General features: G+C 49.9%; 7 protein-coding genes across 7 annotated transcripts; 3 read left to right on the forward strand and 4 right to left on the reverse strand.

Moving 5' to 3' along the window:
• Nucleotides 1-480: 480 nt before the first annotated feature.
• Nucleotides 481-1,800, reverse strand: EPUS_04084 (uncharacterized protein; the record flags this gene model as incomplete). Its single annotated transcript, XM_007802698.1, has 2 exons — nucleotides 481-1,725; nucleotides 1,774-1,800. The coding sequence occupies 2 exons, from the start codon at nucleotides 1,798-1,800 to the stop codon at nucleotides 481-483; spliced, it is 1,272 nt and encodes a 423-aa protein (XP_007800889.1).
• Nucleotides 1,801-2,345: 545 nt separating this feature from the next.
• EPUS_04085 (uncharacterized protein) lies at nucleotides 2,346-3,953 on the forward strand (the record flags this gene model as incomplete). The annotated part of the gene is made up of 1 exon (XM_007802699.1): nucleotides 2,346-3,953. The coding sequence occupies one exon, from the start codon at nucleotides 2,346-2,348 to the stop codon at nucleotides 3,951-3,953; it is 1,608 nt and encodes a 535-aa protein (XP_007800890.1).
• A 603-nt stretch (nucleotides 3,954-4,556) lies between these two features.
• Nucleotides 4,557-5,783, reverse strand: EPUS_04086 (Guanine nucleotide-binding protein subunit beta-like protein; the record flags this gene model as incomplete). Its single annotated transcript, XM_007802700.1, has 4 exons — nucleotides 4,557-4,982; nucleotides 5,161-5,478; nucleotides 5,528-5,654; nucleotides 5,704-5,783. The coding sequence occupies 4 exons, from the start codon at nucleotides 5,781-5,783 to the stop codon at nucleotides 4,557-4,559; spliced, it is 951 nt and encodes a 316-aa protein (XP_007800891.1).
• An 898-nt stretch (nucleotides 5,784-6,681) lies between these two features.
• On the reverse strand, nucleotides 6,682-7,888 carry EPUS_04087 (voltage-gated potassium channel subunit beta; the record flags this gene model as incomplete). The annotated part of the gene is made up of 4 exons (XM_007802701.1): nucleotides 6,682-7,557; nucleotides 7,618-7,664; nucleotides 7,721-7,749; nucleotides 7,800-7,888. 4 exons carry the CDS (start codon nucleotides 7,886-7,888, stop codon nucleotides 6,682-6,684), a joined length of 1,041 nt encoding a protein of 346 aa, XP_007800892.1.
• Nucleotides 7,889-8,605: 717 nt separating this feature from the next.
• On the reverse strand, nucleotides 8,606-11,503 carry EPUS_04088 (uncharacterized protein; the record flags this gene model as incomplete). Its single annotated transcript, XM_007802702.1, has 4 exons — nucleotides 8,606-9,265; nucleotides 9,312-9,438; nucleotides 10,237-11,324; nucleotides 11,378-11,503. 4 exons carry the CDS (start codon nucleotides 11,501-11,503, stop codon nucleotides 8,606-8,608), a joined length of 2,001 nt encoding a protein of 666 aa, XP_007800893.1.
• Nucleotides 11,504-13,352: 1,849 nt separating this feature from the next.
• EPUS_04089 (uncharacterized protein) lies at nucleotides 13,353-15,008 on the forward strand (the record flags this gene model as incomplete). The annotated part of the gene is made up of 1 exon (XM_007802703.1): nucleotides 13,353-15,008. The coding sequence occupies one exon, from the start codon at nucleotides 13,353-13,355 to the stop codon at nucleotides 15,006-15,008; it is 1,656 nt and encodes a 551-aa protein (XP_007800894.1).
• Nucleotides 15,009-15,646: 638 nt separating this feature from the next.
• On the forward strand, nucleotides 15,647-16,731 carry EPUS_04090 (uncharacterized protein; the record flags this gene model as incomplete). The annotated part of the gene is made up of 2 exons (XM_007802704.1): nucleotides 15,647-16,085; nucleotides 16,181-16,731. 2 exons carry the CDS (start codon nucleotides 15,647-15,649, stop codon nucleotides 16,729-16,731), a joined length of 990 nt encoding a protein of 329 aa, XP_007800895.1.
• Nucleotides 16,732-17,922: the final 1,191 nt, after the last annotated feature.

The following is a 17,922-nucleotide window of genomic DNA, read 5'->3' on the forward strand; positions in this document are numbered from 1 at the left end:
CTACTCCTCCGATTGTGATGTCGACCCAAGGAAGAGGCCCGCTGCAGTGCTCGATGTACTCCCGTTGAGTAGATGATAGCGCCCGGATATAGAGAGAACCACTGGGTTCGAGCCTAAAACAAAGCCCTAAAGAAAAGCTCTTGATTGCACTCTGATGCGTCACTATTAGGCATGCTCTATCAAGAGTCTTTTGCACAACCGTTGTACGTCTGCTTCTGTACCGAGCATGCCGCCGGCGTGGCGATCGACCAGGGCTAAAACCGAACCGCGTATCAATTTGGAAAGAGTGAAACTCTTGTTCTAATCGAAAGAGCAAGATCAGCTTACAGCGTAACGCCAGCTCGGCCTTACCGGGCTCTGCTTATATGATCAGTGAGGTAGCTGCTGATCGGGTCGCGAAGCGGTAACATGAATCCATCGAAGCAGGCGAAATCACTTGCTGATTTAAGGCAAAGGTTGAGTAGCAGGAATCACCTTTGCTCACTTCACGAAAAAATTGGTGATTCTCTGACTACCATCCGCAGACTTTTTAGGACTTGCACTTTTTGGCAAGGTCCCGTTGCTCGTTGCGCTCCTGGTCTTTCTACTTGAAGGTGTCAAACCTGGCTGCTTGCCCTTTCTAGGAGATTGGTCAATCTTGGCTGCCTTGACACGAGAAGTCTCCTTGTCTGGGCTGTGTTGCCGTTTCATGCCTTTGGCGTCTTCATCCTCTTGCGCGGGAACCGGGATAGGGGCATTATTTTCGCTGCCCTCGTGATCCTTGGTCTCACGATTCTCATCCTCCCCGTTCTCGATCTTTGGACTAGTCGTTACTTTGGTGTTCTCTTTCGTAGCACCAGCCTTTTGTTTATCGGTACTCTTGGTGGAGCTAGCGAAGAAATTGGCGATATTCTTCTTGTTCTCTTTGCTGTCGATAGGCACGATGAAGTCTGCTGAGTTGTTACCGACCTTTCCAACATCCTTGTTGACAGGGTAGCATTCTAGCTCTCCGTTGTACGGCTGTAAGAGAGACTGTAATTCTTTTGACCACTTGTTCCGCTCTGGATCTAGCCACATCTTCATTTCGTCGCTCCCCGCGTCCAGAATGACCGGCATCCGATCATGCAGGAATTTGAGCTGCTTGTTTGAATCTGTCGTGATAATTGTGTAGGTATAAAGCTTCTCTTCAGCATCCTCATATTTTGCACAATCCCACAATCCAGCGAAGCACATCAGGTGCCCATCCTTCCGCTTGACGAAATGTGGTATCTTCTCCCTACCGCCTGGCCCTTTCTTGAGCCATTCGTAGAAGCCTTGACAGATGACGATGCATCGCTTTCGCTGCTTCATGGTGTTCCACATCCCTCGGTTTTCGACCAGCGAGTCATCTCGACAGTTTATTGTCCTTAACATAGAGCCATAATCTGGCGATCTCTTTGTCCAGAATGGAATCAGACCCCATTTCATAGCTTTGAGCTCATACTTGTATTCCTTGCGGCTGGCTTGTGAGCTTCTCGGCGGCTGCGCCTGGGGCCCCTCTGCTTCTGCTGGCTGCTCCACATCGGACACTTCATGATGCACCTGCTCATCTTCGGCTCTGACACCTTGGTCTGGGACCTCGGCACGATACACCAGCCCATAAGAGCCAGGCGCGAAGTTGTAAGTTTCTCGTACATCATCGTCGTTCGGCGCGTCGTCAACCTGCAATCCTTGTTGTTGGATCTCATGTCGCACGAAGGCAGCTCGCTTTAAGACAGGTCAAACTTCGATAATCAAGCAAAGTTGATCACTCACAATACCGAGGGCGTATCTGCCACACATCATGCACACGGGTATGTCGTAGCTGGTTGTGAAGCACGCGCAGGTATGAAATAGAGCGTGCGCTTGACACGGGGTCAAGATGAGATTGAAGTCCCTTGTACCCAATTCCACGAAAGTGAGTGGATGCAGATCAATGGGATTGGAATCACGCCTGACAAGTCTGCACTTTCGTAATCATGACACGGTAAACATAGTCAGTGCATGTACCAAATCATGCACCTGCTTTACTCCTGGTTTGTATACAAGAAGTATCCAGTAGTGCTGATGCTTGTGACACAAGGTATGTGCCAAAGGAATGTAAAACTTGATTTTAGTACGGTTTGTACAGATACTAACGTTTTCAGCAAGGGGGGCGTCCAGAAATCCGGTCTGATATTGTAGTACGTAGTACAGTAAGGCCTTGCAGAATATAGATTCATCACAATTGCTTGGCCATTGCTGTTACAACAATTCACAATACGGTTTAAGTCTCACAGCTCTACAACGACTCACTTCGCTGGGTGCTAGGTCCTTAGATCTTTCGTTAAAAGTCAAGCAACGGACCAATGGCTGGTGTGGCAATGCTAAGTAGAGCTGGTCAAAAGGCCTTGCCGAAGGTCGTGCTCGGGCAAAACTTAAGGGCCATTCGCAGTTACCACGCTTCCAGGTATCACACTTCGTTGAGACCTTCAGGATGTATGCGGCAGCTTGTCAAAGTGCAGCATGGCTGGCGTTGCTCGTTCACTACCACTCGTACGCCAACTGATAAACTTCGGAATGTCATCCATAAAGCCCGACAAGACCATACATTCTTGTTTCCTACGCTGCTCGTCGCCAGCTTTGCTTCCGTCTGCTGGCTTACGCTCCTTACTTACGATGCATATACTCGAGAGAAGCCCACGCTCGGGGATTTTCCTCCTGAAGTTGAGCGACATCTCCGTAATGCTATCTGGTATACGGAAATCAAACCCGAACCTACTATTGCTGCGGATTCATTTACCAGAGCAATAGAACAAGCTGAGAGAGAAGGAATGGATCCGTTCTCCCCTGAATTTACAGGCATACACATCCGCTTTGCAGCTGCGCTTGAGAAATTCGGGCAAGCAAAAGGCGCTGTCCAGATCCTAGAAAGACTGGCCGATGACTTGGTGGAAAAGATCGAGGACATAGACCGTGGTCGGGCTACCCAACTCAAAGCAAGTACAACTCAGTCCAACAAAGGGGAGGCGCCAGGATCGAGTGCTCGGTCTTCTGCCGGAGCCACAGTGGGCGCCCAGGAATCAGAAAGGGCCCGGCTCGTCAAACGGGCGATCGAGTGCAAAGTCAAAATCTCGAATCTATATGGGAGCGATTACATTCAAGACAACGCTACTGCAAAACGCGTCACTGATGAAGCCATGAAGATGTTCATCGAAGCTATGCGGGATCCCAGGAGCCTCCGGTTCGACGAGAACCGAGCCGGCATCACTGCAGACGAGGCTGGGGCCCTGCTCAGCGGTGCTGGCGGTATCAACATGATCTGGGGTGATTTTGGGACCGCTCTTGAAATATTCAAATTGGCATTGACAGCCGTACGTCAAGCAACCAAGGGTAAGCCCTCCTGCCATGAGGCTTTTGTCCTCGGTGACATGAGCGCCGCGGCGGCAAGGCTGCTGGACGAGCCAAACGCAGTGATTGACGGCAAGCCCGCAACGGAAGCATCCATCAAACATACCCGCCACATCTTGAGAGGCTGGGCACAAGAAGCACTGCAGTGTGCTCAAGCAGTAGAGAGCTCCGAGAGGAATCCACTCTGTTCGATGGCAGTTTTGACAGCCTGGTCGCACATGGCTGGCGCACTCAAGGCGCTCGGAGATTTGAAGGGTTCTCGAGCAATGTGGGAACAGGTGCTAGACACAAGCAAGCGGCCTGACCTACAGCTACTGGTACCATTTGCTCAAGGCGCGCTGAGGGACTTGATGCAATGGAAAGAGGTGGGGTCGTTAACCATGCTCCAACACCTGATCGCACTATATGATACCCTGCCACTTTGGCTTTTGCCTGCACAGCAGAAATTTCATCTTTCTCAATGCTCGAAACGTGATCCGAGCGCCGACTCCCGAATTTTATGCCATCACACCCTGGGCCAAAATTCGGCTCAGATGTGGGTGCCATTGCTATATTGGCGATCATAGAGGATGCTCAAGTAAGAACAAGTGTATTTTGCAGGTTGCACGCTTGAGGCAGACCAGAAGGTCTTAGCGGGTATCCTTAGGATTTCGTTCAGCCATTTACCACTCCAATACACTCTACAGCTCCCCCGAGTGCATGCCGATGACGGCCTAATCGAGAAATCAGCGTCGCACTTCACCAAAGGGGGAACGGCGAGGGAGAAGTGAGCAGACATCATTGGACGAACCTGTCGGGCTGAAGAGGCAATCTCTGGATCGAGGAAACGGGTTACCATAGAGGGAAGGAAGGATAGAAATGCGCTGATAGGGTTGAGTGAAGGGCAACACATATAATGAAGGGCTCAGATGGAAGTTGCGAGTGCGGAAAATTAAACAGAAATCCTTGTCAATGTGTGAAGGCATGGGTATGGGATTTACAGCGTGCGCAGTTAAAAAGAGACTCCCGGTTGGCTTCCTCAATACTCTCAGAGTCATCTGGTATTGTTTCATTGGCCTCGATAGGCCAGTGTCGTTGAGCGTTCTTCTCACTAGCACCCGTCGGACTTGTCGTCTGCTCTGCATGGCTCACATTCAGCATCCCATTGCCTTGTCTGCTTCCCTCCCACCCTATGCTCTTGACATGACTCCCCAAGCTCTAATCTTGTTATCCGTGTAACCCGAGAACAGTGTCTGTCCATCCGCACTCCAAGCTAGGCTAACACATTCCGGCTCTCTGCTCTTCTTTCCTTTCTCCACGTACTCGGGCTTCAGTTCGTCAACCTTGCTCTTCTTCTCTAGGTCGAAGATTGTAATGCTCGATGCAGTAGCAGCGCAAAGCCAGTATCTGTTGGGTGAGAAGACGAGGGCATGGATTTCATCGCCGGCCTGGAGCGAATAAAGGTGTTTCGATTCGTTAAGATCCCAGAGCATGGTCGTCCCGTCCTTCCCACCTGATGCGCAGAGCGAGCCGTCCGGGGAAATGGTGACTGTGTTGATGTAACCGGAATGACCGATGTGGTCGGTCTGAATTCGGCAAGAGGCTAGTTCCCAGACCTAGAGTGGTTTGTTAGCACCTAGTTTCGAGTAAATACGTCAACAGAGATTGGGATGGAGGTGCCTCAGTGCATCGGTGAATGTTTGTCTCATGGCCCTGAGGCTCTGAAGTAGCAAATACTTTGTTGAAATTGCAAAGCATCTTGGGCTGGTCGCGGAGAGGCATATAACCACACACCTTGACAAGCTTGTCCCATCCAGCACTAACAATGACCGGGTTTTGAGGATTTGGCGAGAATCGAACGCAGGAGACCCACTCAGTGTGGCCTTTGTCGGTAATGGTAAACTTGCAGTCGCCCAGAGTATTCCACAGCTTGATTGTTCGATCTCGAGATCCTGAGACGATCTGACGGTTATCTGCGGAGAAGGAAACGGAGAGGACATCATTTGTGTGGCCGACGAAAGTTCGAGTGGTATTGCCAGTAGCAAGCTCCCACAAGCGGAGAGTCTTGTCCCAGGAGGAAGATAGAGCGTAGGCACCGTCAGATGAGATCACCTGATTTTGGTCAACGCTTCGTCCACTTCTTTGGTGGGGAATGCCCTACACAGTCGGACACAATATGAGAATGACCGTGGAGACTTCGTTGCGGGTAACCGTAAGCAGCTTCATCGCGCGTCAGGTGCCATATGATCAAAGATTTATCTCTACTCCCAGACAGGAGCATGTCCGGGCTATAATCCTAGTCAGCCTGTTTCAACGCCAATTCGTGAGGTACCGCACTTTTCGAGGGATGTAGCTAAGCTGGTGACCCAGCCGCTGTGGCCTTCAAGGGTGCCACGGTGAATGAGCTGTTCTGCCATGGCGGATGGAGAGTGCACAGATGGGTATTGATGAGCTGCGCAGTTTTGATGTCGACTCTTTATTGTTGACTCGAATTGCAGTTGTTAATTCTCGAAACTGTGCGAAGCCCTAACTGCGGTCTTGCCAAGACCACACTGCCAAGATTTCACTCTACTCTTGAGTACTTTTTTTACCTTCAAGCTGTATGTACTCGTACTCCGCGCAAATACCAGGGCTGACATTGAACAGCGACAACAGTGAATACATATGCACTATGTACCCACCGCCGAAACCACGTAGTTTCATGATCTTCGATAGATGATTGCCCTATCTGTCTTTGCTCACTATTGGAGGCCACCTTCAGTGGATCTGTCACGTGGGATCTGTTAGCTTGGCTTAGCACTACCTTCTACTACTAACTAGTACTAGAATAGCTGCTCGGCAATTTCTTCTTCTCCCAACTATGCTAATTTCAATCAAATCAATCAGAACCATTGCAAGATCAGAATGAAAGTCGTAAACCCAACAAACATGAAAGCTGGTAACATTATACCCTTCCGCTCGCCAATGAGCAACACCTTCAGATTCTGTCACAAATGAAGCTACACTGGACCGCGTCACCACTCGTTAGCGGGCTCCGGGCCTACGAGGTTCCTGTTCGGCAAGGAAAGTGCTCTGCAGTTTGGGCTCACTAAATCCAACGGTGCTTACTAGGCTTGACTCGGTCAAAACTACTTATATCATTGCCGCTGATTCAGCTGATATACGGGTATTATTCCCAGAACTGATTGACAGGGAATGGCATGCTGAGATATAATCTGATCCGAGGAAGCCAGCCAAGAAGAGTTGTGCTGAGGTCCATGATGATCGCATGTAGGCCATTCGGTCTTGAATGACATTTTTCTATGCTCATCTGTCTTAGAATCGTCTCGTAAGTGGAGCTGGCTTGTTTCCCAGGATGTCCTCGATTTCCCGCATGACTTCGTCCGTCAACTTGGGCAAGATCTCCAAGCACTGTACCGTTCTGGTGACCTGCTCCACCTTACTCGCTCCTGTGATCGCTGAACTAACGTTTGGATTTTTGATCACCCATGCCATGGCCAGATTCGCCTGATCACAACCTAACTTCTCCGCAATCGGCTTCAGCTCCCTCGCCGTTTTGATATCCTTTTTCCACACCTCGTCCCCATACGTCTCCGCTTTCGCCTTACTGAATGCATCCTTCGCATTGGCATATCGACTATCCTCCGGGATCCCGTCATTGTACTTACCTGTAAGGATTCCCGTCTTCAAAGGACTAAAGATGGTCAACCCTAAGCCATAGTTCTCATACAGCAAGGCGAATTCCTTCTCCACCTTTTCCCGAGCAAGCATATTATACTGTGGCTGCTCCATCACCGGCCCGATCATATTCAACCTTGTAGCATGCTGCCACGCGATAGCGATCTCCTCGGCGTTCCATTCGCTCGTTCCCCAGTAAAACACCTTGCCTTGGTCGATCAGATAATTCATCGCTCGGACGGTCTCTTCGATCGGTGTATTGCGGTCCGGTCGATGACAGTACAATAGGTCTACGTAATCGAGTTGTAAGCGTTTGAGGGAAGCGTTGGTACCTTCGATTAAGTGCTTGCGGGACAGGCCGCCATTGTTGACCGGGTTGGAGCCGAAAGCTGAGCCCCAGTTGATCTTGGTGGAGATGACCAAGTCGTTGCGTTTCCAACCAAATTTCTTTATGGCTTCGCCCATGACCTCTTCCGATTTACCGCCGGCATATGCTTCTGCGCAGTCGAAAAACTGGGACACCGGTGTCAAAGACTTAACTTGATTGAGACTTGATGGTGTTTGTGGACTTACGTTGATGCCAGCATCAAAGGCTGCTTTCATGCAGTCAAAAGCAATTTCTGGGAGCAATGTATTAGCTACTTGTTCTTGGCCGGGTTAAAGATGAAGAGCATACGGTCACCAACATGACCTCCATACGTCACCCTACAAAGGTGTCAGAGAACTCTGGTACCATTACAGTTTCGACTTCATACCAGCCGCCAAGAGATATCACCGAAACTTGGAGACCTGAGCGACCGAGAAATCGATATTGCATCTTAGGCAGTTGCTCGGTAGAGCCCATTGTGTAATACTTGGTTGGAGGAGGAGAATGACGGGGTATTGGTGAAGTTCAAGCAGAATGCAGTAGAGGCTGTGAAAGGAAGGATTGCTCGACTTGACCGGATCTCTTTCTCCTTTAAAAGCTTTGGATTGTGGAAAACCGTCCTGTACTGCTTAGTAATCAGATTGCTGACGACATAGGACTCGGCCATATCTTGTCACCATGCGGGGTAACCTCGGGTATGAGGTTCAATCGAGCCTTCAATACGTAGTAGTAAGACGGAACTGTAATTAGGTGAGCCTCAAATCATCAAGTACACGACATCGGGCTAAAGGGGCTCAGGTCAGGTGGAGGGTGGCAGGCAAGGAGGCTGCTAATATTATTACTCAACTTCTCAAGACATGGGAGATTGATGTAGAGATTGTCTATTTGCCCTAATGGGCTTCGCCAAGTTTCAAGACGAGGACATATATTTCAGAGCACCTTCGGCATGACTGTTGACTTGCCATTTCTCAGTAAAGCTTTTCTTAAAGACGAGCTCGCATGGCGATTTAATCGTTGAAATTAACCTTGGCATAGTAACAAGTGCTGCTGAGCTTCGTGACAATGAATTTGCTGATGTTCTCTGATCTTCTCCCGCCATCAAAGGTAGGCGTTTCTTGGAGTAGAGACGGCGTTCTGGTTATTGCGTCGCTTGTGTCTCCTTCAACCATGTATACACAAATCAGGGTCGGCCACTTAGCAATTGCTCCGATAGTGTCCTCTTCTACCTCTCCCTCGGAATGCGCCTCGTCCGCTTAGGCTAGGCGAACTCTGACCCTCGACGTTTTCCATCCCTTTGGGAATGTTCTTCTCGAGTGCTTCGACCAGAAGGCAAGTAGCTGCCGGGTAATTGGCCACGAATTCATGGAAATGTGGGGATACTGTCAACTTGCTCACATCCTCCGCAGCCAGTGCAATAATACTCGGCCTCATTCTTTGCACCCCCTCCTGAGACATTTGAAAGAATTCCCAAAAGAACTGCATCGCGCTGCTGCTCTTCAACGCCGTTTTTGCCGTAACCAGGATCTCTGCGGTTGCCTCGTCCCTCAGTCTGTTCACACCAAACTTATCTCCAATCCTGCACAATGCCATGCTCTCCTGCCAACCGTGCTTGGTAGGCTGACTTCTCAGCTGTATTTGGCAGGTGCAAGGATCAGTGCTTGTATTCGATATTGTTGCTTGATTGCTCCGGTTCATTGTGGCTTCTAATCTGAAGTTGGGATTCGGTTCTGGCTTGGATTGCGAGAAGAACGATGAGCTGCGATTCGGGTACTCGAGTGTGTACAAAAAAATGAGCAAGCCTTCAACAGCGTACGGCTCATCTTCCTGAAAGTCGACAACACTGCTAAAGGCCTCCTTTTCCTGTCAGCCATCATTTCAGCAGTGCCCAAATCTGCCCTACCCGGAAGTTTCCATTCAAACATGCTTCGAAGAACGCACTGCGTGGACAGAGAATGCTGCGATGAACCCTCCATTCTACACCCTTGCATCTAACCGTGGCATCAGCGAATCTGCCGGAGTAGAGCAGTCTGCCATGATGTCAGCTAATCACACTAACTACAACTTTTCCATGGACTTGCTCCAGCTGTGCTTCTGCTAGAGGCGTTGTCGGTCTGTCAATCGGTGAGGACGCCATTTGATGGCTGAACTTTCTATCAGTGATTTGACCAATGATAATCTCGAGTTATGAGTTCTACCACCGAAGCACACACCGGTGCACACCCGGAAATACAGTTAGGTATTGCCGACCAGTTCAAACAGATCATTACCTTTAGAATATTGTTTGTGCTGTCATGGTGAGTATGCTGCTATTTGTATGCAGGAAATACTCCCACGGCCGTTCGCTCTTGCCATATATACGACACGATTCGAGAAGAAATATTGCGCCTACCAGTCATCACAGTCCGTGAATTTCTCTATCCCTCAATGAAGAACAGACGCAGCAAAACTACCCAGATGAGAGACTACTTGAGAGTAGTACCTCGCTCTCTTAAGCATGACTTCGCTTTTGACTATCACTATCCCTCGGTCGAGCTCCAACTTTGCAACCTTTTCTCCTTGCAACCTAAAGGGAACCATATCAATATCTTGAGCACGAGCTTAAAAGCTGCATGTCAATGGTCCGAGGTCCGGCTCTTTCATGATGTTCAGATGGCTGACGATAATGTTCATTCATTTTGGGCTGACACGCGAGTCAAATACAAGAGAAAGACACGGCTCACTCCTCTACCATAGAGTGAGTGGGGCTTGAGTATGTGAAGGGGACGCTTAACACATGAGGTTGGTTGAGGTATCAGCTCGGAACGCTATTTTATCACGTCCCCTACCGGCCTAACCCCCTCTCCTCCCATTGGACTCCGCACCATTCCTCCTTGAACACTACCTCCCCAATCTCTCCACAATTACTCTCGCAGACTCCCACAAGGATAGTGCCCCATTCCATTCCCTCCTCGAGATTAATATCATCCTCTTCCACCGCAGCAATTGCACCAGGAACCAACTGCATCTCGAACACCCTCTTCGCACCACAGCTCTCGCATCTCGGCATTCCAGTACTTGTCTTTGTCTTCCCATTTGAAGATACAAGTTGTTTACCCACGGCGTCAGTACTCGAATACAATAATGGATTCCCTTTCCATTCATAGCGAAGCACCTGTTCCGGATTCTGCGCCAGTCGATCAGAGAAGTTGAGGAAGGTCTTGTCGAGACTTGATTCGAATAAGTCTTTGTCTAGGCCATTGGGGGTGGTACTATCTTCTTCAGTGTACTGTGCTTGTATTTTTGAGGAGCCGGCCTCGGGAATCTGGGGCTTTTCTGGGACGAGGGCTTCGTATTCGGCGTCCAGGTGAAAGTAAGGGTATGGTTTTGGGAAGGCTGATTCCGGTGGCCATAACTCTTCTGGTACATCTGCTTTGGATTGGGGAGACGGAGAGGAGATGCGGAGTTTGGACGCGAAGGTTTCAATTGGTGGTTCTTGTGCTCGTTGAGGGGGTTTGGCAGCTAAGGTTAGTGTGGATGGTAGGGAGTCATAAGGGTTGGATGACATCGAGAATGGTTTTGAGATGGAGAATGGATTCTCATTGCTCGGAATGGAATTCGAACTTGTCGCTCCAAAAATCATAGTTCCCAGATCCTCGGGCTGCTTTTGTGGTTCTGCATTCAATATTGCTTTCTCCTCTTTTGACCGAGTAGCACCTTCAGCCTTGTGCTTCCTGACCTCTCTTATAGCCCGGACACTCCCCACTTTTCGACTGCACGGTTTCATTCGGCAGGTATATATATGCAGCCGTCTCTCATCATTGGGAAAGTATTGTGGAAGATCGCCATTGAGCTGCAGGAGGAGTGACATAGGACTGCTGCAGACTTTACATCTCGCGAATGAGGCTGGTGGAGTTCTGTTGGGATCGAACCATGTCTGCCTTCACCGTCAGAATTTGTGACGATAACACGATACACGGGGTGGCAAACGGAGAAGCCGCCCAAATGGCTGATGGTGTCTCCTGTCGGCTCCCTCGAAGCGTACCCAAGGTTGACGTTAGTTTCTGTGTATTCATTTTCTGCCTCGAACGATGAATCACTGTCGTAGCTATCCATGCTGCAGATTTCGTGCTTGTGCAGAGGTGGATGGCAGATCCCACACAGATTGATGCCTTTTTTTACTTGCCGGAGTTTAATATTGTGGTCTGTGCTGCAGATCGAATACATAACGGCGGGCCGCCCCGCTATCGCCCCGCACTCATGCTGGAGCCTGAATGACAAGTGGGGACAGTCGTCTTTGTAAGACTGTCTTAACCAAACTCTTCAGGCTGCATTCTCAGAATCGCGGTCTTCGGACATGATCTTGGATAGAGTCTAACAGTCGCTTCACCCAAGTGCAAGTCAAAGTGTCGAATCCTCCCCGCCGCAAGCCTGATAACCACTTGGCTGGATCAAGGATCAACGATCAATTACTCGCTAGTGCTTCTTAGCACCGAGTTCAGTATTCACCGATATGCCCCTGCTACCAGATGACCTGCGGTATGATAACACACCAGATTTATCCTCTTCGGCAGCAAGGTATGTAGGTTTCCTTCCCAGATATATACGGACACGTCTTAGCTAATCCTGTCAAGTCGCCACGATTTAAACCTACTTCAACTTCCCCAAGAACTCCTCCTCGCCATCATCTCACACGTCGAACACCGGGACGTATACACATTGAGAGCGATCAACCGCAAGCTTCATAATCTTATTCACGAAAATGAAAGTGCAATTGTGCGCCAACATCTCTTGGAAGGGGAAAGTCAACCACCTACCTATTTCATGCCTACCGGATCACTCAGCCTCGACTGGTGGACAGAGCGCCGCTATCGCGTCCATACATGCAGTCAATTAGCTTCAGTACTTGCTACTCATTGTTGTGCAAATCTGAAACCACAATCCCGACTTGACGACCAAGACGCATGGCGCATGAGGAAGACAAACAAACTAAAAATTTCTCTGATGAGCAGCTTTCTCACTTTCTATGAATACCTTGCTCGTCTTCGACAGATTGTACTTCGTACCTTACATGAGTTTGAGGAAGACTTAATAGCGGATTTTACCAGACTTGGCTTCATCCTAGATCTTGACGAACAACGAATCCTTGAAAGTTTCCCAGCAGACTCACTAATTCACATCGCACACGCATGGCGAATACTTCAAGGGGTCTCGAGGGCGAAAAATGCTTCTCTTGAACTCAGTTCCACAGAATTTCCTTATACGACTGTGAAAGTGGCACTCATACTGGGAGGTTTGGATCGCTTCACAGCATTAATAAGCAAACCCAGCCAGAAGGAGCGTATGCAAGATCTTGATGCCTTCGGTGCAGAACTCTGGCACGGTGAGATATGGAAACCTTACATGAGTCTGAGTGAACCTCCGCTCAGCTCAATCCATCATTTGGCTACACGGCAGAAGCGCGTGTCGTCTGGGGATTTTCCCAAGAAGATGAGGCAAGGAGCCATTTTGGCCTTCATAAGTCATCAGAGTATCTGTGAGTCTAGCTTGAAGGCTGTAATCTTGAGGCATCAAGGAACTCTGGATAGTATCTTGCCAGTGGATAGGTATACCTGCGAGGTTGTCAGAGAGGATGGGGACTCTTTCCGTCTTCTGTCGTCGTGGAATGCGCCTGATAATTCTGATTGAGCTGATCGACTGAAGTAGGCAGACTGCTGCAGGTACAGGTCCTATAGTATAGTTTTGGAGACCGAACGTGCCGGATATTGTGAAACCCAATCACCCAAAGATGATAATGTGTAGTCATCGTCAAACAGTGCAAACACGACTTCCGCAGCTCCGGGTTGTCCGGTTGTACATTGTCCAACGTACAAACAGACCGAGCAAGGGCGGAATCCTGTACTGCACGTAATGCCTTGAAGAGCGTTCTTGAGGCCAGACATTTCATGCTCTTGTGCGGTTCATGATGACTTTCACGCTGCAACCAAGATGGCTGGTCGCTCTCCTCGCCCTGTCCTCGATGTCTCCACATACAGCAGCCTTCCAATCCGACCTTCAGCAACAGCCATTTCGGATATCGTCTACTACTCAGCCTTTAGGTCCCACAACATATGGAAAGGCCCAGCGAGTCGCCGTCATTGGTGCAGGCGCCGCCGGATCAAGCACTGCATACCACCTACAACAATACGCTGCCAATGCCACGATTCCCCTCGACATCACCATCTTCGAAGCGTCATCCCGGGTTGGAGGCCGCACAACCACCGTCAACGCTCTGGATGATCCTCGCTACCCTGCTGAGCTAGGTGCTTCGATCTTCGTCTCGGTGAATCACATTCTGGTCGACGCGGCGGAAGAGTTCGACCTCGAAGCTCTCGAAGCGGGCGCTGCTCGGCCAAGTGAAAGTAAATACGAGATTGGAATCTGGGATGGAAAGGAGTTTGTCTACAAATCTATGAACGATGATCTTGGCTTTTTGAACCTGGTCAAGCTATTCTGGCGATATGGTCTGGCTCCCCTCAAGACGCAGAGGTTGATGAAGAGCACGGTCGCCAAGTTTCTGAAGATGTATGATGAGCCGGAGTTTCCTTGGAAGAGTTTGACAGATATGGTTTCGCGGGTTGGATTGTTGGATACGACAGCCAGCACCGGGTGGCAATTCCTCAAGAGTAACGGTGTGGGAGAGAAATTCGGAAATGAGATCATCCAGGCAAGTACACGGGTGAATTATGGGCAAAATTTGGGATTGATTCACGGGTTAGAGACAATGGTTTGTATGGCTACAGACGGGGCAATGGCGGTAGAGGGCGGCAACTGGAGAATCTTTGATGGAATGGTGAAGAAGAGTCGGGCACATCTCCGGCTCAATACTTCTGTGGAAGAAATCACCAGGCTTGAAGAAGGTGGGTATCAGCTGTCCCTATCAAAGAAGGAAAGGCACGGTGTGCGGACTCAAACAGAGGATCGCTTCGATTCAATCGTCCTCGCTGCACCTTTTCAATATACCGGGATCAAGGTATCACCCGCTTTACCTCATCAACCAGACGAAATCCCTTACGTGACGCTATACGTCACTCTCCTTGTCTCGCCGCATCGTCTGAGCCCGAAATTCTTCTCAACTCCCACATCACCACTGGCCGACCAGGACTTCGACTCCATCCCTGAAATAGTCATTACCACTCTCCCAGCCGGTCTCGATCTTGGCTCTTCGCCGGAAGGTGTGGGACCCACGAAATTCTGGTCTGTCAGCACCCTCCGCAGCATCCCGGTCAACGGCTCGGCACAGTATCTGTACAAAATTTTCTCGCCCCAGCCCATGAACGCAACATTTCTATCCCGACTCCTCGACTTTTCTGTCGAGGCCAAGGAGGACGGCAACGACAGTGTTGACAATGTGGACAAGCGGCATATCTCATGGTCGTACGAAAAGAAGTGGCACTCCTATCCATATGAGTACCCGCGCGTGACGTTTGAGGACTTGAATCTGGATGCAAAGGGATTGTGGTATACGAGTGGAATCGAATCGTTTATCAGCACCATGGAAACGAGCGCGCTGATGGGAAAGAATGTGGCGAAGCTGATTGTGAATGAGCTGGTTGAGAAGAGCGGAAGTGACCTGAATTGACGACACAGTCCTACAATGCAAAACAGAATCATCGGACCGTTCCCTGACGTCCACATTGGGTATATCTCGGCTACGTTGGGACATATCAGGCGCCGGCTACGTGACGGTGGTCAGCCATGCTTCCTGCCGCTGGCTGCGTGCAGAGGAAGGGCGCCTAGGTCTCCAACCACCGCCCAAAAATACCATCTACACCACTGGTGTACGAACGCAACATCACAACGAGTGGCCATCTGGTCATTTCGAACCAGCTTTGAAGGTCAAGGTGAGAAGAAGCAGACGCATTGAGCTTGGACGAATCCTGAAGCCCTGTCTCTGACAGCCTCCACTACAACTCTTGCGAGAGAATCGCGCATCAGATGAGCGCTTTGTTCGCAGGGCGGTCACTGGGCAGAGGACCTGCATGACTTCAACAGTGCTACCTAACCGTCAGCGTTCTTTGAGACCATCCTCCTGATTTTTCCCGAGGGGTGAGAAAGCCTGAACGCAGCCTTCTTCGGTCAACCGTAATTACCGAAAATAGAGATTTTGTTTCGCAAGGTAAGCCTCGACACAATGAACTTGTTTTGCAATCTTTGAACTCTTTCTTTCACGACATGGCGAACAAAGAAATTCCAGCGATCTCTTTCCTTGTTCCCATTATGGCCAATGTTCCCACAAAGAGGCGCGCTCAACAATCCCTTCGTTGGACCAAGGGGCGCACAATGAATTTATCTCTTCCTTTTGATTATCCGTCCAACAAGCGACTGCCCGGTCCCCTCGAGCAAGACCCTGCGCGATTGCCGCCTCTGTTCGCTTCTCATCCTGTTTCCTTCATATTTCTCATCACCATGTCACTCCTCTTCTTCGCAGTCTTGACGCACAACACGCCCGAAGAACAACAACGCCTTACCGGCCAGAAACCAAAGGGAATACCCTACGACGATCCAGATTCGCTCGGTATCCCACTCGACGTGTTGGATAAGTCGGGAAAGAAGAAGGAGAAAAAGAACAAGCTCGAACCCAAACCTGACATTCACACCCCGTCCTCCTCCTCTTCAAAGGCAAAGAAGTGCCATCGCCAAAGCTATTTCCTTCACTGTAAGTCCTCCTCCTCTTCCTCCAAGCGCCCCCCAGCCCTCCCACAATCACCGCCACCACCATACTCCTCTCTCGATATCGATATCAATACCCAGCCCCAAAACCAACCAAAACAATGGACACTCTTCTTGCCCAACAGATAGCGGACGCTGTCGACCGCACCAAAGGCGCCATGATGCTCGACATGCCCATGTGGTTCCGCCTCGAATATGGCCGCACCTGCACCACCACGCGGCAAATGTGCGCGAGATGCAGTCGTCTCGGCGAGGATGAGGGGGAAGTAAGCCGCGTGGCGGAATGCTGGCTCTGCGCTATGATTGGTGACGAGACGAAAATGTGTGAGCCTGTTCCGGGGTTTGGGGAGCAGAGGGAAGGTGATGGGCATGAGTTTTTGTGTCCGAAGTGCAGGGCTAGAGCTGTGGTTGGGAATGGGAATGGGCCGGCGGATGGGGGTGGGTGCGAGTATGAGGTGGAGATGCGACGCGAGAGGAAGGTGAATGATCAGAAGAGAGTGGAGGAGGCGATGCGAAGAGAAAGGGAAACAAATGATCGGAAGAGAGTGGAGAAGGATCGGCAGCGGAGGGCGAAGATCAGTAATACTAGTGCTTCTGCTGCTAGTAGTCGTGGTGGTCGTGAGATGATGTAGATCAGGAAGGAAGAAGAGTGGAGGAGGTAAGATAGGATGAGAGAAGACTTCGCGGCTGGCCCGTGGAGTGTTGTTCTAGTTGAATTTCAGGAAGGTTTTTTTGTCTCTATTTCCCGTTTCTCTTGATATGTCGGTGTCCCGCGCTGGAGACCATCATGAAATGGTCGGAGTTACTGATGCTGGTTTGCGTGCAGGGACCACGAGCATTGCACGCCTTCTAACTTAACCGTCATCGAGTCAAGCTAAACTGTTGTGTGGATAGCAGTGTAGGTGCTTAGCAAATACAAGAAGGCAAGAAAAAAAAATCAAAGGCTAGTTTTCGGAAAGTCCACTCTACTTTTGCTCCGGAAAATAGAAGAGAAGATGTTGTCGATCTTATGAAGGCGTTGAGCTCTCCGGCCGCGTCTGTCCATGTAGTCTCTCCTGTAAGAAAAATATTTGGGAAGTTGGGAGGAGGGAAGGAAGGAAGGAAGTAGGATGAGAGTTTCTTCGCAAGGCGAGAGCTTCTTCCCTTCCATTGGTAAACCTCACAAGGTGTTCGCGTTCGGCGCGGGAGATCGGAAGCAGCGGACTAGATGTAACAGTGCATACGGTCTTTTAATCGGGATGAGTTGTTGTCAGATTGAGGAATGGCGACCAGAGGCCATAACGCGCGACTGAGGTTTCTTGAGCCATGGAAACATTCTCTGGGGCCAAAAGACCCTCGAGCAGGCAATGCGGGCGGGTCGGCACTGTCTGAATACAGAGCACCTGCTGGCTGCAGGCAGATTTCCAGTTCGATTTCTTCGACCTTCCGACTCGGCATGCTCGAGATACTATCGCTGGCCCGTGCCAGGGTAGGGAAAGTCGTGACCATGGCGTCTGCTATGATGCTTATTGATCTGTCATTCCAACTTGTCTAGATCCAGTTTGAAAATCTAAAAAGCAGTAAAGCAGCAGTGAATATTACTGTATAACAAAAAGGAGCTGCTAGAATCGTTCTTGACTGTTTCAATTTAGCAGCATAATGTCGATGATTTCAATTGAGCAGCGAGAGAAATAATGAGCTTGAACCCGAAACGCTCAGAGAGGGGCCCGTGGTTAGGAAATCTTTGTACAGTCATTTGGCCAGAGCTGCTCTCCGTCTTCAAATGCTAAGCTGCCGCTGCACCTGGTTATATCCGAGTCTTGACGAAACAGATACATCCAGAA

Source organism: Endocarpon pusillum, assembly GCF_000464535.1.
Source record: "Endocarpon pusillum Z07020 unplaced genomic scaffold scaffold176, whole genome shotgun sequence".
In the NCBI taxonomy this organism is placed as follows: Eukaryota; Fungi; Ascomycota; class Eurotiomycetes; order Verrucariales; family Verrucariaceae; genus Endocarpon; species Endocarpon pusillum.